Here is a 26,579-nt window from a genome sequence, read left to right as displayed (position 1 = left end):
ATGATCCGACCAGAACCCGCTGATAATATGCACACCTCCTATTGGTAGTGAAGCTTGATATAAAGTTTAATTTAATAACGGCCATTAATTGCTGAGAAATAGCCCGGACACAAATTGTGCACGGACGGACGGACACACGGACACAAGGAGAAAGCGGCGACTATATGCTCCCCAGGGATAACTTTGGCACATTTTCATTGATGGACAAATACATTTTAGGCATAGGTTTCATTGAAACCTGGATGAAAATTATATTAATACAAATAATCTGAGAGGGTTTAGCCTAAGAATGGCAACAGCTTCAGAATTAAACAAAACCCTGTTATGCTTTAACATTTACATTTCTAAAAATAAACACACTTCATGAAATTGCTACTTCATTTTAGTTAAAAAATTGACCATTATTTGGCAAGCATTTTAAATTGTGTAAACAAACACTTTCAATTTGTTGCCTTTTTTTAAAAATATATCTAACAATTACAGCTGGACTACACAATTATCAAACTGTAATATAATGCTTTATCCTTATTAAGTCTGTCAGTAAAAAAATGCTTGAATTTGCAAATCAAACTTAGACCAATTTTGTGATTCTCATAAGTTAGATAGGAAGGCCCATACACAATAAAGGCTTTTGAATGAAACCTCATAAAGTATAAAACAAGTCTACATCGATGAAAACTGGGCTTAATACATGTGCATAATTTCTTCCCAGATTAATCTGTACAGTCTGCATCAGATAATCAGGGACGACACTTTCCGCTTTTATTGAATTTTTCTTAAAAAAGGAAGGCTCCCCTGAACGAAACTCAAGTCTATGTGGTAAGTGTTGTCCCAGATTAGCCTGTGCAGACCTGTGGTAAGTGTTGTCCCAGATTAGAATGTGCAGACTGCACAGGTCAATCTAAGATGACATTTGACGCACTTGCATTAAGTCTGGTTTGCCTAGAACGTGAATAAAACACACACAGTTTACTCACAATGATGTTTTGATGTCCCTTCAATGCCGCCATATGCAGTGCAGTGCGGCCCAGGACATCGGAGGCATCAGCAAGGCAACCGTTCTTGGATAAAATGTCTATTAGTCCTTCCTGGACATATAGTGCGGCCAAATGAAGAGCTGACAAGAAAAAGAGATTTGCTTAACACAAGAGACACGCTCTGGGAATACCGGGCTTCATTAGCGCAAATGGTAGTCCCAGATTAGCCTGTGCAGTCTACACAGGCTAATCAAGAACGATACTTTCCGCTTTCATGGAATGTTTCAGAAGATATTATTGAGATAAATGTTCTCACCAATTAATTTGCCTGAATTTCGAGCAATGAAAAAGGCTTCCATTGTGTTTACATAGTGAATGTCGATGACTGACGGTAGACATAGATATAAAACAATATATAAAAAAAAACAGATTTATTTTATGATTGAAATTTTTGACAACACTCAACTAAATTCATCTTATTCTGCGACCTTTGTAAAAATAAAATGCTTCATGTACGTCAAATTTGCAAACCTGTCAACATAATCATGCATTCCATTTAATATACATTGATGATGATGTTGATAATTATGACAAGGTTTAATGATGAAGATGTTGATGATAAATTTAATAGTAAATGATCACCTCCAACTCACATTATTAACTTAATAATTGAGCCCATATCACGGTCCACAAATCTGAGCAATATTTAAATTTGCCCTCCACAACTCGAGATGGTTGCAGTTAAATTTGTTAAATCCATTTTACTTAAATCTACGTTAACTTGCTCACCTTTATTTTGTGTAAAATATGCTGCTTGTCTCTATTTCGGATACTCGACAGAAGGCCCAGGTCTTTATGTCCCTATCTCCGGTTATTTTTCCATAATTTTCCATGAATCTTCCGGAACAAGACGAAATTATTACGCATTGAGCGTAATAAGTCCACACAAAATAGTTCGCATTAACTACTATTTACTTAAATCTACGTTAACTTGCTCACCTTTATTTGTGTAAAATATGCTGCATTTTAGAGAATAGTACAAATAATTCAAATTAAGTTTCACACTAACATTCATGTAACAGTTTATCTGTATATTCCTTATTTACTTGACCATATACATAGTGGTTGAGGAAAACTTCTTTTGTTTTCCATCGTCCTATTTTCATTACTGTTTCAGGTAATGTCCCGATTGAAACTGCTTGCGTTGCACCTGTTGGTCTAAACGATTTAGCACTAAATCCTTGATCACTTAAGCCTGCAGCAGTAATACTGTCTTGTAAGATATTTGCAACGGTATCAGCACTAATATGTTTGTACGGTGCATTCAAAGCGATAAATAAGGGTCTATAATCACCCTGACGAAACTGCTCCGTTCTTTCAATATACATCTTAAGACAACTTATGGGATCACATGATGAATCATCACAAGGTGGAATGTTAATTTCAAATCCCTGTCTATTTGTGTCATTTTTAATTGTCCAAAAATGTAAAGTCATTGAGCCATCATTTTCAAAATACACATCATCAACTGACATAAATGGCCGTGTCATGCACACAATTGCAAGAAGAGTTATAGCTTTCATACGTAGCATTTTTAAAGTTAGTTTGTCGTTAGATTCCATTTTATTAAACAACTGTACGAAAGCCTCTATTGGCATCGGTTTTTGACGAACCATTGGTCTCTTAGTAGCTGTTTTTACCAGTGATGTAACGAGTCTATGAATATCACTACTATCTGTTGGCGATTTCAGGCCCAATGCCTGGAAGAACGAGCTTAAAGCTGCTAGCGAAATCTTCAATGATGATTCTGGACGTTCAGACTTATCAGCGATAGAACACAAATAATCTGCCAAATGTGCTGTTGTAGAAGTATCAGTTGCCACATAGTTATGTAATTTGCAGAATACTAAATATTTTTTAATATACACATTGTAAGTAGATAATGTTGATTCAGCCAAAGAATGTACAGTTTGTTTTGCCGCTCGCGGGGACCAGCCTAAACAACGTAATCTGTTCGCCCACATACTCTCCAAGCGAAAATCTTCCATCTGCGATTTTTCAAAGGTTCCCTGGCCCCGATGGCCATCACTGTTCTTTTTGACATTGGAAGTTCCACTGGCAGGTCTATTGCCATTTGCGTTAACTTTCTGAACCATGGCTGCCCCAGCCAAAGAGGTGCTATCACTGTAGCTGTTGCATTTTGAAGATTTATCACATTTAACACTCGCGGAAGAAGCGCAAACGGAGCATTCACATAATTGTTCATTTGTTTCCAATTTGTCTGCGCAAGAGCGTCCACCCCGGATGTGAACGGGTCGTAAAATAGAGAATTGTATGTCTTTAGCTGGGTCGATGTTATCGATTCGAATCTGTCCACATCGTGTGGACCCCATTTGCGGTCGAGCATTTTGAACAACTGTGGATGAAGCATCCACTCGTACGAGGATTCTATTCGGGAGAGTAAATCCGCCCTCCAGTTTTGCGTTCCCGAAAGGTATTTCGCCTGAAGTTTTATGTTTGCCTTCATGGCCAATATGTGAATCGAACGCGCTATTGCGCCTAGGGATGCTATGGAACCACCCATACCATTTATCATGGCAACTGTAGTCACGTTGTCTGAGAGAACTTGTATGCTGCGATTGCATAAATCCGCTTTGAAAGATTGTATGCCCATTAGTACAGCTAATAGTTCGCGGTAATTGGAACTTTGTTGCTGAATACGAAGGGTCCAAAATCCCTGAGCTTGTTTGTGACTGTCTGTGAGCCATGCTCCCCAGCCTGACTTAGACGCGTCTGTGATTAATTGTGTATCTATTTGTTTGTTAACGACAAAAAAGGCGTTCCAGTGTTAAACAGAGTCTAACCACCACTGTAAATCAGTATATGTATATTTGTCTAAGAACAAAATGTCACTCCAAGACTTTCGGGTAGCAAGTAATCTATATAAGTTTCTAAGAAGTAACTTTGCAGGAAATATACACTTTGACATGGACACACATTGCCTTGCGATTCTTGCTAATCCACGAGCTTGGATTTCCCCTTTAAATAACACTTTTTTAATATCGCGTTTCAATTTGCGAATACGTTCGGATGTGATACGAATTACACACTGTTCACCCGAAGTGTCAATAATATATCCCAAGTAAGGTTTAACATATGACTCCACTAAAGAAGACTTTTCAAAATTCACCACCCAACCTAACTCTTGTAAAGTTTTAATTAAAAGCTGTCTATGACTATTTATACATTTCTCTTCGGCTAATAAAATAAAATCGTCTACATACACTACAACTCGTAATCCCTGAGAACGAAGATATGTTATGACTGGTCGTAGAATTTTAGTAAAGAAATATGGACTACATGAGTGTCCGAACGGCAACACAGTCCATTTGTAATAATTACCACGGAACTGAAATCCTAACAGCTCTTGATGGTCCGGGTGTACTGGTACATGAAAAAACCCATTTTTTAGATCAGCAGTTACAATATAGTCTTTAGGTTGAATAAATGAAATTACAGTACTTATATCTTCATTCTTAAACTTGGGTGGTTGACATTTATTATTCAACAATCTTAAATCAGTAATAAGTCTATATTTTCCATTTTTCTTTGAAATACAATTTATAGGCGAAATACACATTGGCTTAGCCTCACATGGTACAACATGACCTAATAACAACAAGTCATTAATTTCTTTTAACAAAAACTGCGATTGTAAAGTAGAAAACTGCCTGTTTTCACAACAAAAACTTGGAATGTCACCAACTATAGGAAACTTAATACCATTGGCAATATAACTCAGAACAGTTTCAGAAGCACCTATCTGGCGCCATGCATCAAGAGTTGATGCTAAAGTATTTCGCATTATTTTAATAACTTATTCTATCTCAACATCAGACTGTCGGTTGCCGGGTGTTTTAAAACGCGCTCCTTGCAACTGATCAAAAACATCGCGACGGCCCCTGCCGTAATGGTTACCTCTTCCACTACCATACGAAGGGTTACCAGAAAAAGACCGTCCACGCCAACGTCCTCTTGGCGGTGCATCAAACCGACGAATACTAGATAATTCAGCGGCTACACGTATGTTGTTAAGTGTTTCCCGATCGAAACCAGATGCGTTTCCTTGTAAACAACGAAAAATGTTTGCTGTAGGCTCATCGAAGTTGCTATTGACTACAAGTGAACCGTACTCTTTTTGCAAATAGTTAATCTGTGCTGCAAGGGTGATATACACTGGCCCTAAATCACTAGGTTCATTCTCCTTAATTTGACTTAAGAGTTTAAAACATGTTTCAACATATCGACCACATTTTGATATAACATTAAGTGTTTTTTGGTTCTCTCTACGAATGCCAGTTCTAGACTCATGAAGCTTCAGATGAGGAGGTAACAATACCTTGTCTACCGTCTGTTTCACACAGTCAAATTGTTCCTGAATATTTTTAGGAATAGGACCTTCGGCGGTGGCTGCCGATGAGTCAGGACCGTGGGTAAATGGATTGGCCAAGTGTGGCAGATCAGAAGATTGTTCAATATTGGCCTGGTATGGCAAAAAACTGACTTCCGGTGGCGGAAATCTAATGGACGTTTTTGTTGTCGCAGAGCGACCACGGAAAGAACCTTGATTAAATTCAATTTTGGATAACCTGTCCTCTATGCGCTGTATAGCCTCATGGAGGGGATCTTTGTGCGCAGAATAATCACGAGTCCGATCCAAACATTCATTTATTTCTTCAGAAACACTCATTTCTAGACTAACATGTGCCTGGGCCTCGCCGTGTGTTTTGCACTTCCGGAACAAGACGAAATTATTACGCATTGAGCGTAATAAGTCCACACAAAATAGTTCGCATTAACTACTAATAAGGATTCCTGGTATGTGATTCGTTCACATCTAATTTTGAGATACACATTTAAATTTCATAAATAATATAAAAAATGTTATATTTCACATAAATATATTTAAATAACATGTTTGATGTATTAATTGAACGTACAATATTCATTGAAAGTACAATACAGAACAAGAACACGGCATAACGGGTGCCAAAGCTCGGCTGCGGGTGCAGTTTTGAATTAATTAAAGCTTGTAAGAATTTTTTTGAGAGGTCACAGTGACCTTGACCTTTAACCTAGTGACCCAACAATGGGTGTGGCATGTAGAACTCATCAAGGTGCATCATCATATGAAGTTTCAAAGTTGTAGGTGTAAGCACTTTCATTTTAGAGGCAAAGGTAAATTTTTAGCACGACGCGGACAGCGGACGCCTGACGGCGGACGACGAGCTGCCTATGACAATACCTCGGGTTTCCGAAAACAGCCGAGCTAATAACAAACTTCACTTTTATTGGTACTAACCAGTTTGGAATAGGAGAGTGTATTATTCGGTAGATTAACAGGAAGGAGGTCATCTGTCGCCGTCATTAAACATAAGAGTGATAAGAACCACTATGTACACAATGTATTCAAACATATTACCAGAATATTTTCAATGTTGATCAATATTAAACAAAAAACTTCTGTAGAATAAATAGTAAACAGTAAATTTAGAATAACTTGTGTAAACCGGTAAAAAAAATAATTAAAACAAAAACAAACCATTGATGTTCCAAAATACAATTTCTATTAAGACTTTGGTATTCAAGGAAAATCTTATGTTTCAAGAATTTTGAAAGCAAACTACCACAGCCGTAAAACAGTGGTAAAATTGATACAGTAAATGGGGAACTAAAAAATCTCCGACTAATATCTGTATACATGTCTCAAGAAAAATAAAGATCACCTCAATTAAAGTTTGAAAAGGGAATGAATTTTAGGCATTCATTACAAAACATAACACATTTTTTTCTTATATGTTTTATGCACATTTTCAATTGCCAGTGAATTTATTTAAAATATCAATAAGCGGTTTGCCTTATAGTCTCATATAGTATACACAATCAACAGACACTTGTAAAGACCATAAATAGTGACAAGTTTGCTCCTTAATTTTTGCTAAAGCTGGAAATATTAAAATTTATTTTATGCTTTCTGTTGGTTTATAGAGATATATCAGTGGATTGAAACTGATAAGTCACTGTTTCAAACAGTGAAAATTATCGATAATTTTAATTGCTTTACTGGAAATACTTTTTAGATATGTTTGGTTGCCCATTGTGACCCAATATTTTACCAAGGGCGGCTACTCTCTGTTGAATGTGTATAACAACATACGGATCAGCTACCCTCTAGCTAACATGTAATGTAATCGGGGCGCCAAACAAGGAAATAGATTGTCCGGAATGGCAAAAAAACAAAAATAATCACTTCAAAGCATTAATCAAAAAGAAAATGTGTTGGATTTCATGGAATATCGATTTAAATTGACTTGTGATCATAGAAAAGTAGTTTTTCCCTTGTGGCTGCAAGTTTCACTTATGAATTAAAATCAATATTCCACCAAATCCAATAAATATCCTCCATCTCTCTTACTGTCTTCACTTTTTGCAGCTTCCACAAGCCTTGTACGAAACGTCACGACATGTTTGAGGCACTGTAGATGCTCGAGAGGCGTACTGAAGTCGTTCAGCTTGGACAGCTCTTTCCGTGAGCCAGGCAAATTCTCCTCGTACTCTGTGCGCACATGCAGGTGTTCTAGACGCGTGTCCACCAAGTTAGGGTTCTTCTTGTTCAGATTTGAGTCATTGCTCTTCATGCAGTTGGTGATGGTAGCAAACAGGTGCTTGTGGACCACGTTCACTAGGTAGTTATAAAAATTTAAAAGGAAATTCATAATTAATTGTTTTATAGAACTTATAAGTTAAGTAAGGGAGCATAACTAAACATAGAATAAACAAGAGATGTGTTCGTCAGAAACACAATGCCCCTAATTGCGCCCCTTAGAAATAAAAAATTGTTGACCTTTGACCTTGAAGGATGACCTTGACCTTGAACTTCCACCACTCAAAATGTGCAGCTCCATGAGAACACCGCTTTGAATTAATATTTTTTTACCTTTGACCTTGAAGGATGACCTTGACCTTGAACTTCCACCACTCATAATGTGCAGCTTTATGAGAACCTTGCTTTGAATTATTATTTTTTTACCTTTGACCTTGAAGGATGACCTTGACCTTGAACTTCCACCACTCAAAATGTTCAGCTCCATGAGATACACATGCATGCCAAATATCAAGTTGCTATCTTCAATAGTGAAAAACAGAGCTCCAGATAAAATGTTGGTCTATTCTTATTTACTCCCTATTTTAAAACTTAATTCTTATTTTACGTCTATTAATAAAATTAATTCTTAACAACATATTACAAAATAATTGTTTATTCATTGTTTTTTGACACATCAACACATTGAGTCATTTACGCAAGAGCTTATAAATTCATCAATTATTGACGAAACCATGCTTTGGGTATTTGAATCTAATTTAATAAATGCATGCAGTGTGGACTTTTGACACTGAAATGGCTTTTTTGCCTTCCACGCTTCGGTCGGCCATTTTGATTATTTATGTAAAACTGTCACTGACACTTCTGCTTAGGTCATAACGGCCTTTTGGTTGCCGTTAAAGTCATATCAAAAACTATATTTAATATTCAATTTTAATGACATTTTGAATAGGTATACAGTATATGACTTGTGTATAAAAATTACGATAAGGGTAATTAAAAAGGTACAATAAACAGTAATGACTCGTCTGCAATACTAGGAGAACAGAATCGAAACCGTTTGGCCTTTCGACCGTTTTTAGGTGTGGCTCTTCCTCGCAGCAAACGCTTGAGTGACGTTGTCTTAAAGTTGTAGTTTTAATTGAGCGCCTAGACGAGTCAGAACCGGGATGAAATGTTTACCGTATATAATTTGCTACTGGAAGTTTTACGCTCGTTCGAAAATTTTGAATTCGTCTTTTATTTTTTCAATGCGTAACTTAACGCAAAGATTTTAAATCTAAATCATTATTTAAGAAATTTAGTTTGTTTTAACGCCTTTACGCATGTTATCTGGAGCACTGGTGAAAAAGTTATGGCCAATGCTAAAGTTTTTGGACGGACGGACAGACGCAATATATTAGACATCTGACCTTGAAGGATGACCTTCACCTTCACCTTTTACAGCTCAAAATGTGCAGCTCTGTGAGATATTAGCATGCCTAATATCAAGTTGCTATCTTCAATATTGAAAAAGTAATGGCCAATGTTAAAGTTTTCGGACGGACAGACGCCATATATTTGACTTTGACCTTGAAGGATGACCTTGACCTTTAACCACTCTAAATGTGCAGCTCCATGTGATACACATGCATGCTAAATATCAAGTTGCTATCTGAAGCGACATAGAAGTTATGAGCATTTTTCGAAACATAAACGCAAAACCTAAACGCAAAGTGTGACGGAAAGACAGACAGACGGACGGTCCGATCACTATATGCCCTTCTTTGGGGGCATACAAATAATTTCAATTCATTACAAAAGCTCACCATGAACACTGCATGCGCAGGTGAGCTAAAAGACATCAAGAACTGCTAATTCCCATATTAAAAAAAGCTACATATACATAGGATCTTAGACAAATTGTCACTCCATACCACATTTTATTATACAAGATCAGGAATTTTGTTAAAAGTCCAACCATTTGCAAGCTTACTAACCCATTTCCTGGATAAGTTTAATATCAAATAGGAACAAGTGTCAGATCTTCTAAATCACATGCTTTTAAATTAACATTTAATTAACGTTCTGATAAAAAGGAAAATTGTGTTCACTACTTTCTGTGAAACAAAAAGTAGCAGATGAAGATGCCATGTTTCAGAACTTAACCAAACCTTAACTGGACTTTATAAAAGCCCGATATTTGTCTCACAAATGAGTTATAAAAAAAGACAAGTTTAAATTTGTATGCAGTTCTTGATATTCACAATAGTCTAACTGATCTGGGCAATCTAAAACAAAATTAGACGCAGCTTGCTGTTTTAAAGATGATGCTATAGTCTTATTAACAAAAACAAAAAAATGAAACAAAATAAAACATCCGGAAAATTCAATTCATATAAAATGGTTCCGGCAACTAAGAAAAAAGTTCAGTAACTTGTTGTTCCTGTATTGTAGACATAAATTATTACCACCAGACTGTCATTCAGGACTAACTGCATGGCTCTCGTCACCTGACCAGACATCAACTCCTGAAGTAGAACACAAAAACCAGCGTTTTATGATCAATGAACTTGAGAAGTCTAATTTATTGAATAATGACCATAATATTCAATCCTTCAAAACACCTATCTGTTTATGTGTTTTTGATAATGAATTTCCTTAGAACATTGGAACTTCATCTATTGATATTTGGACATAGCTTAAAAATATGAATCCAGCGATTTTCCTCTCTATTAATATGGTACCAGTAAACAGTACCATTCCCATATTTGGTACATGTATTTGAACCTTTTTTGAATCCATATTATCTAATAAACAGGGCTAATTTCCCCCATTGGACCAGATCTCGTGCCATTCCCCAAAAGGTAAGGGGCAAAGCTGTTTATACCCGATTGTATTTGTTTTCAAACAGCTTCAAAATCTATCCCCTAAAGTTTTTTAATAGTTTCACTGACAGAAGCGACACTTTTTCACTATTGATAATAACGTTTCTGTTTGTAAAGTAACTATTTTAAGTGTTTTAAAAGTTTAGCAGAAAGCTACATCAAACGGACTCTATTCAAGGGTTGGCTTCACTACGCTTTCTCAAACCCTTCCAATCCAATAGAATTTTACTTAATTGTTTAATTTGTTTTCTAACACATATGTCAACTAAAAGAAGACCAATACATTAAAATGATAACAATAAAGTCAAATAAATAACTTGATCCAAAAACAATCTAAAACTGGCCGCTACAAATTGGAGCAATCAGGTCCTGTACCACAAGTGCAGGAGTGACAGATCCCGAGAACTTCTGCTAATCAATGCAGAATGTCAGCAACAACTGGTCAAGATTCTCCTTGGTTTTGGCACTTCCTGCAAAACAGAGCTCTTTAAAGTAATCTTAACTTTCTGCAAACTATTTAGTTTAGCTTTATCGAATTAACAACGTAAGGTTTATTTAAACGCTTTCGAGTACATTCCTTTCTTGTAAATAACCAAAACGTGGTTTCTTTTTTGTGGAGATCTAAAGAAGCCCCCACAGTGGGAATCAAACCTGTGAACTCCCAGTTTTAATCTTGATTAAAAAAAAAAATTAGGAAAATTTCTCTGTCTTTCATTGTTGTATTTACTGATGAGAAAAGTATGCCTCATTTGCATTTACGCCAGCGCAATGTTCTCTGAACTACATGCATTGATGAAGTCCAGAAAAATGCTATTCAATACCACCAAGAGATGTGTTTGTCAGAAACACAATGTCACCTATTTCGCCCCTTTGAAGCCATATAGTTGACCAATGACCTTGAAAAATGACCTTGACCTTTCACCACTCAAAATGTGCAGCTCCATGAGATATACATGCATGCCAAATAGGGCTGTCATGATTCACCGGTATATCGGTATATCGCGGTGCATGTCGTGAAAAAAATCGCACCGCGGTACGGCGTTGCCGCACCGGTTTTGTTAATATTATTATATTAGCACAGATATAAATATATTACATAATTATTTTGATATAGATATCGTTTTGAAAACTGTAGAAGCGATTCAAATGGGCTAAATAAATAATCTGTTCATATCCAGGTCAAGCAAGCGCTTCCACTGGTAGATGTTTAACTTTCACGTTTAAAATACGGCGATGTATGGGTCCGTACCTTTTTTGGAATTTGGGACAGATTTCCTTTGCAAATAAGTTCATAATTATCCAAAAGATGTTTACTCTATTTCTTAGTTTCTTTCTTAAGTATATTGATCGTTCAAAGCATGGCATTTCCGAATCATGTTATCTTAAGATTATGAATAAGTCGAGGAAGAGTCAGAACGCTACGGATTTTCAATACTGGGCCCGCTGACTCCGCATTTTAAACATGCCCTTGAAGCCTTCGATTTACACAGATCGTAGTCACAGCTATTGTTAACAACATGGCGGACATTTTAGAAAAAGACGCGAATAACAATAAAAATAACAATGACTACTTCTATTAAGTTTATTACAGTTTCTTTTACAGTTTCTAGTCATACTTTGATACCAGTGTTTTCTGATTATTGAGTTTAATAAAGTTTGTAAAACTTGTTATTCTGCTGTTTTCTTCACAGATACATATTCTGTAAAATATCGCGGTACGTACCGCGATACAGTGTTACCGTACCAAGATACCACGGTACGCTCACGGCGTATCGTGACAGCCCTAATGCCAAATATCAAGTTGCTATCTTCAATAATGCAAAAGTTATTGTAAAACTTAAACCAAGGTTAAAGTTTTGGGACACACACAATGAATGAATGAATGAATGACAGACGGACAGGACAGACGGACAGGCCGAAAACAATATGCCCTCGATCTTTGGATCCGGGGGCATAACAAAAACTTTGAAATTTTACTTTAAATAATGGGTCGAGTCATTTTGATGACATATTTTACATTGAAAGTTCTATTACTGAAACAAATTGTTGTTTGTAAAATAGTTATGACTGCCCCCTCAAGGTTAAATTTAATGTTCCCATATAAGATGTTTTTGGTAAACATTACATCATACATATTTAATTGTATTTTCAGCATGAATATGATGATCTTATATTGAATAATTGTAAGAAAACACATATGATCATAGTTAAACAGAATCGGCATAATTACAACAAGAGATGTGTTTGTCACATACACAATGCCCACTACTGCGCCGCTTTCAGTTTGATATAAGTTTTTTTACATTGACCTTGAAGAATAACCTTGACCTTTACCTTTCAACACTCAAAATGTGCAGCTCCATGAGATACACATGCAAGCCAAATATCAAGTTGCTATGTGAAAGGACATAGAAGTTATGAGCATTTTTCGAAACCTAAATGCGAAACCTAAACGCAAAGTATGACGGAAGGATAGACAGAAAGACAGACGGACGGACGATCGTATCACTATATGCCCTCCTTCTGGGGCATAAAAACATACATGATAAACAACTATAAACAGGCTTCAATTCACAACAGTCTGAGTTTATTTTAATGAATTTAAAAAGGGCACTTACGTATGACTTGCTGACCCTTGACCTTGTTTCGTAAGACATTCTTACACAACCCCATCATTTGGGTGACAGTCTCTTGCAGGTGTAACCCCTCCCCTAAGAGAGATGGCATTATCTTGCCTAAAAAGAGTTAAGACATCCAGTCATCTATATGATCGGTGCTCTGCAAAAACTGGGCTTAATGCACTTGCGTAGTGTCCTCCCACATTAGCCCGTGCCGTTCCCACAGGTTAACCATGGACAACACAGGCTTCCAACACTGGATTATTTTATTCGAAGAGACCACCTTTAAACAAAAAATTCCCTGAAAGTTCCATCCCGGATGCACATGTTTAAAGCTATTCTAAAGAAAGCACAAGTAGTTTGAACGGTAAAATAGTATTTAACAAACACAATTCTCATACAAAAGACAGTAGAAGCTGAAGTAGACATCAACAAGAGATGTGTTCGTCAGAAACACAATGCCCCCTATTGCGCCGCTTTGAAAAAAATAAAATTTACCTTTGACCTTGAAGGATGACCTTGACCTTGAACTTCCACCACTCAAAATGTGCAGCTTCATGAGAACGCTGCTTTGAAATTATTTTTTTTTGACCTTGAAGGAAGACCTTGACCTTGACCATCCAGCACTCAAAAATGTGCAGCTTCATGAGAACGCCGCTTTGAATTTTTTTCTACTATTTTTGTTTTTTGTTTGACCTTTGACCTTGAAGGATGACCTTGACCGTGAACTTCCACCACTCAAAATGTGTAGCTTCATGAGATACACATGCATGCCAAATATCAAATTGCTATCTTCAATATTGAAAAAGGTATGGCCAATGTTAAAGTTTTCGGACGGACAGATGCCATATATTTGACATTTGACCTTGAAGGATGACCTTGACCATCAGCTTTCACCACTCCAAATGTGCAGCTCCGTGAGATACACATGCATGCCAAATATCAAGTTGCTATCTTCAATATTGCAAAAGAATTAATAAAATAAGCGATTTGGGCCACATATATTTGACCTCTGACCTTGAAGGATGACCTTGACCTTGACCTTTCACCACTCAAAATGTGCAGCTCCATGAGATGCGCATGCATGCCAAATATCAAGTTGCTATCTTCAATATTGCAAAAGTATTTATAAAATAAGCGATTTGGGCCACATATATTTGACCTCTGACCTTGAAGGATGACCTTGACCTTTCACCACTAAAAATGTGCAGCTTCATGAGATACACATGCATGCAAAATATGAAGTTGCTATCTTCAATATAGCAAAAGTTATTGCAAAAAGTTGGCGCAAACAGACAGACCAACAGACAGGGCAAAAACAATATGTCCCCCACTACTATAGTGGGGGACATAAAAAGTTATGGCCATAAAAGTTTTTGGACGGACAGTAGGGCTGTCACGATTCACCGGTATATCGCGGTGCATGTCGTGAAAAAAATCGCACCGCGGTACGGCGTTGCCGCACCGGTTTTGTTAATATTATTATATTAGCACAGATATAAATATATTACATAATTATTTTGATATAGATATCGTTTTGAAAACTGTAGAAGCGATTCAAATGGGCTAAATAAATAATCCGTTCATATCCAGGTCAAGCAAGCGCTTCCACTGGTAGATGTTTAACTTTCACGTTTAAAATACGGCGATGTATGGATCTGTACCTTTTTTGGAATTTGGGACAGATTTCCTTTGCAAATAAGTTCATAATAATCCAAAAGATGTTTACTCTATTTCTTAGTTTCTTTCTTAAGTATATTGATCGTTCAAAGCATGGCATTTCCGAATCATGTTATCTTAAGATTATGAATAAGTCGAGGAAGAGTCAGAACGCTACGGATTTTCAATACTGGGCCCGCTGACTCCGCATTTTAAACATGCCCTTGAAGCCTTCGATTTACACAGATCGTAGTCACAGCTATTGTAAACAACATGGCGGACAGTTTAGAAAAAGACGCGAATAACAATAACAATAACAATGACTACTTCTATTAAGTTTATTACAGTTTCTTTTACAGTTTCTAGTCATACTATGATACCAGTGTTTTCTGATTATTGAGTTTAATAAAGTTTGTAAAACTTGTTATTCTGCTGTTTTCTTCACAGATACATATTCTGTAAAATATCGCGGTACGTACCGCGATACAGTGTTGCCGTACCACGATATACCGCGGTACGCTCACGGCATATCGTGACAGCCCTAACGGACAGACAGACTGACACACATACTGACAAACTGACGGACAGTTCAACTGCTATATGTCACCCTACCTGACGCCTAAAAACCCATACAATCAACAATTAGACACACCTATTTGGATTTGTTCCACAGCTTGATTATCCAGGATCATCACTTTTTGCTGCTTGTCGTTTTGAGACATGGCCTCCAATTGGTCAGTTCCCATCCTAATTCGCAAGCAATCAACCAATAGCTTCTGTCCTAAGACAGTGTATTTTGTCTCCAGAGCCTGCAATTAAAATTGAACAGTTATTATTATAATCTGCAAATCTGTGTATTCTCTTATTAAAGATTAAATACATGTTGGATTTAAAAACATGAGATGTTATTGCAAAACTTTAACCAAGGTTAAAGTTTTGGGACACACACAATAGATCAATGAATGAATGACAAACAGACTGACATGCCAAAAACAATATACCCCATATCTTTCGATCCGGGGCGTAAAAATTTGCAATCAAAACAACCGAATTACTTTTAATGTTAACAATCTAAATGCCACAGCGGACCTCTATAGGCTGGCTAATAAATTAAGTTCAATTTTATATTTTACAAACGGCATACATTGATATTTGGGCATAGCTATGACTTCAATTTGCTAATGATGAATGAACAAGAGCTGTCACCATTGGATGACTTAAGCCCCCTATAAACGCTTGATAGAAGTTATGAGCATTTTTCGAAACCTAAACGCAGATTTCGTAACCTAAATGCGGACCCTAAGTTCAAGGTCAAGGTCACAGGGGTCAAAATTTGTGTGATTATGGAAAGGCCTTGTCCATATACACATGCATACCAAATATGAGGGTTATATCTCAAGGGACATAGACGTCATGAGCATTTTTTCAAAACGTAAAGGCAGATTTCAAAACCTAAACGCTAACCCTAACTTCAAGGTAAAGGTCACAGGGGTAAAACATTTTGTGCTTATGGAAAGGCCTTGTCCATATACACATGCATACCAAATATGAAGGTTATATCTCAAGGGACATAGAAGTTATGAGCATTTTTCGAAACCTGAACGCAGATTTCGAAACCTAAACGCGGACCCTAAGTTCAAGGTCAAGGTCACAGGGGTGATAATTTGTTTGCGTATGGAAAGGCCTTGTTCATATACACATTCATACCAAATATAGAGGTTATATCTCAAGGGACATAGAAGTTATGAGCATTTTTCGAAACCTAAACGCAAAGTGTGTGATGGAAAGACGGACAGACAGATGGACAGTCGGATCACAATATGCCCCCTTTTCTTCGAAAGGGGGCATAAAAAACATCAATCTGATTAGCACAATACATTGATGCCAGTTTAGCAATTTGATTATGAAAATATAGAACAAAAATAAATAATTATTATTATTGTCTAGTAAATGTATTTGACAAGGTCATTAAACAAGAGCTGTCAGTGGACAGCGCGCTCGAATATTCGAGTGCTTGACAGTATAACGTAAGCCATCATGGGGAAATTGTTCATATTCAATAATTTATTAGACGATCTTTTTAAAAATAAAAAAAAGGGGGGAATAGGGGGATAGGGGGGTGGTGAGAGGGGGGTTTAATGTGGGGTGGGGTAATTTATAAGATGATGTTAAAAAAAATTGGGAGGGGGGAAGGGGGGGATTAAGAGGGGGGGGGGTATAATGTGGGGTGTGGTAATTTATTAGATGATGTTTTAAAAAAAAATGGGGGGGGGGAGATTGCGGGGGAAAGGGATTCTGGGTATGGGCGTGGGGTATTGTTTGGGTGGAATCCACTGTGGTATTCAGGTAAGTGTTGTTGTTTTTTTTCAAAGTAATAATAAAATGTGATCATAAATAAAGAAGTTATGGAATTTAAGCAATTTAAGCAAAATTTTCAATTATCTAAGTGTAAAAGGGGCCATAATTATGTCAAAATGCTTGATCCAGTGGTCTGCTCTTGTTGTTAGGTTGGGGTCATGTTAGTAAAAAAGTATGCAACATATAAAAGCAATATGTCAAAGGATATAGGAAATATTTGGGGTAGTACGCACACTTTAACATAGATTTATCAATAATATGCATATCAGGGTTCATACAGATTTTCTTGAATGAAAGCCAAGCACTTTTTAAGCACTTTTCAAGGGAAAAAATCCAAATTCAAGCACTTTTTTAGTCCGACATACTGAAAAATGTGTATTATTTTTATGTCCAATACTGACATTTTTCGCTAAATTGGTCCCTTCTTGCTTAACATTCTTTGTGACTTACAACAGTCTGCACTACCCTGATACCGTAACAACTGTTTTAATCAAACGTTAGATATTTCATTATGATATAGTACCGTAATTGACCAAAGGCATTACACATACCAAAACAAAAAACGTTATTTGTATTGAATATGTTTTCTAAATGTTCACTCTTCTGGTGGCTTTACAACGCGGATTTCCCCATACTAGACATCTTTATATCTGTTCTGCATACTTAAAATTGGCGTTGTCAATAACCAAAGGGTACTTCAAACGCAACCCTTTCTGAAAAATGCACTTATTCACTGACATACACATGTATTTCAGAACCGTAATGGCATAATGCATACAAAAAAAAGTAGACCAATTGGCGACAGATAAATAGTAGTTACCTCCCTTACATAAAACCCGTACCGATCCAGTACCTGCTAGTATAAACAGATCGGAACTGTCATAAATCTTGAAAAAAACTACGACTTGAGACTCATGGAAAAGACATGAAAATATGTATTTTTACCCTTAGTACAGGCACCGTGTACTTAAACAAACGCCACTCGCTGCGGTGTTCATCTCACTGTGTTCGCTTACCAATATGAACCCCGCGATGAGTGTTCAGATCAAATGTCGCGGGGCCGTTTGCCATAAGGCGAACACCGCGAATCACCGCAGACCCTTAATATATACCGCCGTGTTCGTGTTCGCTTTAAATAAAATAATTCAACATAAACGTATTGTATTGATCCATTTCATTTAAAAGTGATAATGAATTATGAATTACACACCCATGCCCATGCCAGTGTTTTTTGTCTTATAAAATGCCGCGTTAAAAAGAAAACAGTGTTCGCACCTAGCTGTAGGATACCGCACCTGGTGGAGTTTTAATTTAGTGTTTGATTATTCCATTAACAATTTGAAGCCATGGAGAACTCATAACTGATTGTAGTAATCGTAGTATCCCGAGTCTCCAGATACCCCAATGCATACGTTTCAACTGTCTCAATCGCATACATGCAACTTCTCCCATCTTTATCCATTACTCAATAATCCCATATATGCCCGATTTCCATTTTTTAAAATCAAATTATGGGTGGGTAATATAGAGAATTAGAGCCATTAACACAAACGTTTGCAATTTTCGAAAGTATCAAATGAATTTCCTTATATGATTCTATTTAAAGATTTGATGAAATAAGCGCCAAATCAGGACAGTTGTATTGCAACATGTGTAAATCATCTGACACGGTTTGCACGCATTGTGTACAGCTATTTTAGGTTACAACTTCTTCATGAAATATAAATTAATTTCTTTGTTCTGATAAAAAGCGCGCGAAAATTGGCGTGGGTCGAGAGGAGGAGCGATCAATATCATCAGATCGATATGACGTGAACTAATCTGAAAGCTTGGAAGTAATGAATCTGTTTTTAACATTTTTAATTGTTGTTATTTCATTTTCAAGCACTTTTCCAGCCAAATTCAAGCACTTTCTAAGCACTTTTCAAGGCTATGGTTGAATATAAGCACTCTAAAGCACTCCAGATCATTTTTAAGCACTTTTCAAGATAAACCTTGATTTTCAAGCACTTTTCAAGGTCTGTGCGAACCCTGCATATTCTAAGTATAAAAGGGGCAATAATTATGAAAAAATGCTTGATAGAGTTGTCTGGTCTTGTTTATAGGTTAGGGTGATGTTGGTAAACAAGTATGCAAAATATGAAAGCAATATGTCATGGGACAATGAAAATAAATGGGGAGGTACGAAATCTTTAACATTTGCTGCATATTCTAAGTGGAAAAGGGGCCATAATTATGACAAAATGCTTGCTAGAGTTGTCTGCTCTTGTTTATAGGTTGGGGTCATGTTGGATAACATGTATGCAAAATATGAAAGCAATATGACAAGGGACAAAGAAAATATTTGGGGTAGTACGAAAACTAAAACATTTGCATGGAGACGCTAACGCTAACGCAGACGCCGGGGCGAGTAGGATAGCTCCACTAAATATATTTCATATATAATAGTCGAGCTAAAAATCCAGCAAAAACCAGTTCACTTGAAAATCCAACATTACATAGGCCACTTAAAGTTTCAACATTATGTTCCACTTTTATTTCTTACATAATCCGTGCTCTGTGAAAAGGGGGTTTAATGGAGCGTAAAGTGTTGTCCCAGATTAGCCTGTGCAGTCTACACAGGCAAATCAGGGACGACACTTTCCGCCTAAACTGGATTTTTGCTAAGTAACTTTTTGTAAACGAAAAAAATACCATAAGAGCAGAAAGTGAAGTAGCTGCGGACTGCACAGGTTAATCTGTAATGACACTTCAAGCACATGCATTTAGCTCAATGTTCACAGAGCATGGCTCATATCTCTTTTGCGTACCTTGCTGACCCCACAGAAGTTGATAGAACTCGTTATAACTGGTCGGCAGTCTGGAATAGTCAGGGGCAGTAGTTTGTTTGCATCGCCTGGAAAGCAACTAAGTAATTAACAATTACCATACTAATAGGTAAGTGATAACAGCAAGTGGTTTTCCAACTTAAATAACAAATGCGGATTTAAGGCCTTTTCCCCTTTGAAAGTTTCTTTAAAAGTATGCAGTATACACTGATGCAGTATACACTGATGATCCTCTTCTTCATTCCAGGGAACAAATAATTGATAACACAATAAAATATTCTTATTGTTCCAGAGCATGAATAGACAAGTATTGAATAAAAGAAAATGCACTATTTAAAATTGCGTTAGTAACCCTTGATTGGTCATTGTCTGCTCGGGTACTACTTAAATGTATCCCTGGTACTCTTAAGTATACCAATTTAGTACCACAGTTTTATTTCGCCCTAAATTCAATATCGTTAAACGCGATACAGAATACTTAACAAAATTCTCTTTAAACAAAACATTTTTTAAGTAGGAGTTTCGATAATATAGAGGCAATTTTACAGATTATTAACATAAATATGAACATAATTAATTCGATTTCCTTTTAGCCGACACAGCAAATTTAGCGTTTGAATTCCCAGATATGTTTAAGAATATTTTCCGTACCTGGGATACATTGAAGTATACTTTAAAGTACCTGGGGTAAATTTAAGTATACTTAAGAGTACCCAGGGTACATTTAAGTAGTTCCCAATCCTACAATGACCAATCAAGCGTTAGTAACAAATTGCAAATAGCATTTTCAAACATGCATAAGATTTGACCACCCCTGTATACTGCAAATGATTTAATATTCCAGACATTGGAAATGCCAAACATGAAGGTTATATCTCAAGGGACATAGAAGTAATTAGCATTTTTCAAAACCTAAACACAGATTTCGAAACCTAAACGCGGACCCTAAGTTCAAGGTCAAGGTCACAGGGGTCAAAATTTGTGTGCGCATGGAAAGGCCTTGTCCATATACGCATGCATACCAAATATGAAGGTTATATTTCAAGGGATATAGAAGTTATGAGCATTTTTCGAAACCAAAACGCAAAGTGTGACGGAAAAATGGACAGACGGACAGTCCGATCACTATATGCCCTCCTACCGGAGGCATAAAAAACCCGACGGTTGGTGGGGCATGCGCGGAATGACATTGGCACAGTTCCGGCATTCAGTCGAGTCAAAAATGCTGTTAAATAAAGCACCGGTCATTCTTTTTATCAACCTAAGGGGTAACGATCTGGCCAATACGTCCTGGCTAAATGCATGGGTGAAATGTGTCATCCCAGATTGGCCTGTGTAGTCTGCACAGATTAATAAAGGACAACACTTTCTTCCAAGACTGGAATTTTATTTTAGAAGAGACTTCCTTTAAACACAAAATTCCATTAAAGCAGAGAGTGTCTTCCCATATCAGCCTGTGAAGACTACACAAGGTAATCTGTGATGACACTTTGCGCACATGCATTAAGCCCAGTTTTGTAGAGCGTGGCTCAATTAATGTCTCCCATACCTGTTTCCACAGCTCTGTTGAAGACCTCTGACACGCATAGAACACCGTTACTCTCATCTTTGCTGTTGTAAAATGTCTCTTCAAACAAGATGGCTACCTATACAAAGACACAAGTCAAGAGGAAGTGACTTGTTACCATTATATTTCTCAAAAACGAGAGGTCCAGGATGGCCCTTCAGCCAGAGATTAAATCACCAGTTAATGAAAATACATGAAAACTATGCCAGTGTTAAAAAGGGGCATGACTGGTCCCACATTCCCAAAGCTACAAGGTAAAACATTTCAAAAACATATTAAAGGGAAAAAACAATTCTGCCTGGGAACAAATATTGTGAAACAGGGTAAATTCAAATACATTAATGTCCCACAAATAATAATGATGTTACATATGAGATCAGGCAGATAAGCCCTCTCTTCTTCAAATGCTTTATTTTTAATTTAGACCTTGTATGTGGTATGCCCAACGAATTTTTTCTTCTTTATAAAGTACCATAAAAAACTACTTTCCAATCGGGAAATAATTACAATGTGTCAATTTGCCGATCGTTAACCTCGGCGGTACCAATCATGCAAACTCCGCGTATCGCAGGAAGTGCTTAATCTCTCTTCCGAGGCCGTGTCCGTGGAGTAGCGAGGGAAATTGGGGAAAACGCGTGGACTGCACTGTACAACAGAAAAATGATACATGTATATGAAAGCAGTGAAATTGGCTGCGTACTTACCTCTTTTGCATCTTTATATCTTTTGCCTAAAAGGATCTGTCTTGAAGAATCTGAACATGCTGAAATGTGAATGAAAAATGACAACAAAACAAGAACAATAGACACTCTGTTAACGACCACCTTGTCATTACGACCAACTTGATATGTCAACTACCATTTTTCTGTCTCTTATTTTTCCTCTTATATTTCGATGGTGGTTACACTCACAGATCCGACCAAACCGCTAACAGTTATTAAAATCACTTTAAACAGAATCAATCAACCTAACTGCTCTTAATTGCCACCTGCCAAACGAACAATAACTTTCACAACTTACTTGATTTGGGGTTGTGGTTCAATCACCCAATTTGACAAGGGTAATTGCATCCACTGCAAGGTGTTAGATTTTCAGCCATTGTTCTTCTTTTAAATCCTTCAGAACAGAACAGAACAAAATGTTCATTTCATTGTTGATTGATATTTATCTAATATGTTCGAGTCTTTGATGGGTAAATTGGTTACATGTATTGTTTAGAACACACTTTAAAGATTAAAGACGGCCAATAATTTAACAGTTAGGATAGTTGAGTAAGATGCGAAAAAGCAAGTGGGCTCTAACTTTGCTATAATCTTACATGCTTGGTCAGTGAAGTGAAACTGTCATCTTGGTCTGTACTTGGCAATAAAATGTGGTCACCAAAGTCTGTTTTAGTGAAGCTTGCATCTTTAACCAGCTCATACTTGGGCATACAGTTCTGAAAGAATTGAGAAACAAGTCTGGATTTGTTCAGAATATATACAGGTATTTAATTGTAAATAATTCAGTTTTTAGCAATAATTAGCAATAAACAAAGTTGAGTTAAGTATCATTATTGCAAAATAAGTATTACTCAGATGATTAAAAAATCAAATCATCTTATATGTCTATTTAGCAAACCCCAGGGCTCGACATTAACTTTTAGAGCCACTTGTTCAGTCGGACAAGTAGACCAAAACTTCACTTGTCCTGACCAGAAAGCAACTTGTCCTGACCATTATATCTTATTTTGCTCAGTTCTTTGCAAAATAATTTAATAATACAAAAAGCTCAAATCATAAAGACTTAAATCATTCAAAATACATGCTAACATAATTTTAGGCAATTTCAATACAAAAAGAACTGACTAGATAACAGGAAAACTGGATATTAATGATTTTTTAAACATTATACAAAGCCAAAACAACGTACAAAAACGTGTGTTTTGCCACCATACTACTTTAATTGTCTTAAAGATCAATGTGTACCGGTGTTGTAAAATGCATATTCATGATAAGGGAGAACAATCTTGTTATCTTGGCAAAGAAAAATGTTAAGGGTTGCTTCCCTTGTAAACAGTGCTGCGTAGTATCCCATAGAACTATCGGAATATTTCGTGCTTTGTCGTTCAAATGTAAACAAAATATATATTTAAAAAAAAGGGTGGTTACATCACAGAAATAACGGATTTAAAGGCATTTGTTCTAAGTAATTAAATTATAACGACCACTTGTCCCGTCGGACTAGCAAATTCTTTATTAAAGGTCCGGACTAACAATTTGGTTGTCCCGGACAGTCGGATTACCTTTAATGTTGAGCCCTGAACCCACAACGCATGAAATGCCTTTATTTAAGCCATACCCATCTGAGCTACTGGATTCAACAATATCAATAGTACAGGCTTGGCAAAATTGCCAGGAAGCCGGTCCTTACTGGCAGATTTCCATTTGGTCCGGCAGGTTTAACAAGAATGTCGGTCCTGGCGACCAGCAAAATGTGAAATGAATGCAAACAAATAATATTTTTTTCAAAGTTGAAAATTTGAAGAGCAAACCCCATACTACATCATGAAAATGAAATCGCTCATTGTTTTGATGTTTGCAATAAGTTTGTTACGTACAATAAGCAAATCAAACTAGTTACAAAACACCTACTTCAAACTCAGTCGCAAAATCGGAAACTGCGTTCTAACAATAAAGATCAAGATAGCTTTGCCATATTTTTTGAGTAGATAAGGCCTTAGCATTAAAATATGAATTTATTTATGAAGCACGGCTTTAAAAAGGTTTTTTATTAAATATAAACAATGTTCTTGTGATATCTTTATAACATGCACTCGTGATAGGCCTCCAAAAATGTTATTATTTTACATTGTACAAGTTAGTGTCCATTCACCGCAATTTTATTTTCGATATTTCTTCTTACTTTAGTTTACCTTGTTATTATGCCGACATGGATATCATTGGTCAGTTAAATATAGTTTGACCAATTAGATGCCCTGTTATTATGCAAATTATGCAGCATGTACAATGTCGCGTCATGTGCATAGCAAGCGTTGGTGTATTGAGCGTTGTATAAACAAGCACACACTACGTCAAGTGGTTTACACATGTTTAGTGGCTATATTTCATTAAATCTATTAAAAAGGTCACTTATTAGGGAATCGTTCGAGTTGGGATTTTACTATGTTTGCGGGAAAGTTTTAAAACAATTATTCAAAAATGTCTTTATAAACGACTTTTATAGCTAGAGTTTTTTCTTGTTGAGTCATAGTGCACCAAATGACGTCTTTTGACGCTTTTTTCTTAGAGTTATAACGCACCACAGAACGTCAATTGACTAGTGGATAGAATCGGTTCCCCAAAACCGAGCCGATTAATCGGATGCCATAATCAGCGATTAACTGATTAATCAGCATTTTTAACAAAAAATAAAGTTTTTAATATTTTAACCATTTGTTTGTTGATATTAACATAATATTGCTATATTTTATCAAAAAGAACTTTATCATGACTATTCTTAATGTGTTTTGTGATTTAATAATGAATAAATGCTAAAACCATCGTGCTTCGTGTTTGAATAAGTGAAAAATCTTGTGTCTTCAATGTTATGTACTGTGTTGAAAACGGCGTTACACCCCAATAACAACAAATCTTGTACAGAGTGAATAATATTACAGATATTTAAAAAGTAATTTAATTTTTAAAGAACAACTTTTATGATTATTTTAAGAAGAATATGAAAATATCCACTTAAATATTGACCTTATGATAATAATTTATTGACTACTAAATTTATTAAATAACAAAAAAAAATACAATCACAATGTTTTATAATATTATCAAAATCCAATTGAATAAAAATATAAATGACTTAGTATTCACCATTATTAAGAAGTTTCTTGAGATAATGTAACAATAGAAATAACCACAACATAATGAGTGCAGATTTTTATAGGTAAGAAATGAATTAAGACATATATGAGGGTATATATGATCCAGGATGTCTTCTATATGAACTTGGAAAATTGAAAAAATAAACCATGTAACATAAAATGTTTGCATGGTTTTATTTTTAGAGTAAACATACCATGGTTTAATCGATCAGTTTGACACTAAAATTGTTTAAAACTTCAGATCTTTTCTTAGATTTTTTAGAAAAGTGAACAAATTCTTCGCTGACTGATATCTTGAACGAATTGCCTATACACATCCGGATTACGATCGCTGATTGGTTTAAAAGGGGTTGTTTTATCCAATAAAAAAGCTCGTTTCAGTTGAGGGGTAAACGGAAATGGTCTAGTCAAAAAATAAATGAATGATCGGTACGGTAAAAAATTCATCAACTTTTCGTCGACTCGAAATTGTCATCCTCATCGTCACGCCAGCAGCAATTCTTCGACGACGCGTCGACGATCTGATTAATCAACTCACCACTACAATTGACACGTTAAATAAAAAAAAAATCAACAACAGGAGGGAATATCCCTTCCAAACCCACCACTATAAGCCCCGGGGCGCCTGAAAAAATTCCTGTGGAAAGCACTGCTGTTACATATTTCGAATCGATTAACACCTAAAAACTGTTATCTTATTAGGATAAAGCACTGGCAGTGGCTTGTTGACCTAAAATAAAGGGTTTATGTTAATGTAAATAGTTGTGTTGTTTTTTTTGGTCTGGCTAAATTTTCTCCGGACTGGCACATTTTCTGAAATGCCTGTCCGGATGACCAGCAGATTTTTCCAATTTTGCCAAGCCTGTAATAAGCACAACATTTATCTTTCCGGCCTTATACTTACAATCAAGTGACTGCTTGAAGCCTGATCAAGAAGCAGATGATAATTCTTCTCGAGGGCTGTGTAGAAAGGATTGTCATACAAGTCTTCATCATAACGTGACATTGTCATTTGGTTATGACTGTATGTCCCATTCTGAAAGGTGTGATAACAGGTAAACATTTTCCGGGGAAGTGTTTGCTGGGGTCTATAAAACTGGGAACTTGACAAAATCAACAGATGTTTCTGTTCTTCTTGTATGACTTTTACATTTTCTTTTTGTTCAG

General features: G+C 36.3%; 1 protein-coding gene across 1 annotated transcript in view; it reads right to left on the bottom strand.

Annotated features, from left to right (window-relative positions):
* The window catches only part of LOC127843709 (endonuclease/exonuclease/phosphatase family domain-containing protein 1-like), a 560,124-nt gene extending 538,479 nt beyond the window's left edge, over window positions 1-21,645 (bottom strand). The window contains exons 1-8 of the mRNA XM_052373452.1: window positions 21,521-21,645; window positions 19,954-20,039; window positions 15,438-15,594; window positions 13,127-13,243; window positions 10,884-10,978; window positions 10,058-10,151; window positions 7,453-7,719; window positions 978-1,117 (exon numbers count right to left, since the gene is read on the bottom strand). Coding sequence (XP_052229412.1) covers window positions 978-1,117; window positions 7,453-7,719; window positions 10,058-10,145 — 495 coding nt within the window. The 5' untranslated portion in view covers window positions 10,146-10,151; window positions 10,884-10,978; window positions 13,127-13,243; ... (1 more) ...; window positions 19,954-20,039; window positions 21,521-21,645. The remainder of the gene's footprint in view (window positions 1-977; window positions 1,118-7,452; window positions 7,720-10,057; window positions 10,152-10,883; window positions 10,979-13,126; window positions 13,244-15,437; window positions 15,595-19,953; window positions 20,040-21,520) is intronic.
* Window positions 21,646-26,579: the final 4,934 nt, after the last annotated feature.

Source organism: Dreissena polymorpha, chromosome 9 (genome assembly GCF_020536995.1).
Source record: "Dreissena polymorpha isolate Duluth1 chromosome 9, UMN_Dpol_1.0, whole genome shotgun sequence".
Classification (NCBI taxonomy): domain Eukaryota; kingdom Metazoa; phylum Mollusca; class Bivalvia; order Myida; family Dreissenidae; genus Dreissena; species Dreissena polymorpha.
This window is presented reverse-complemented; position numbering and strand designations above follow the sequence as displayed.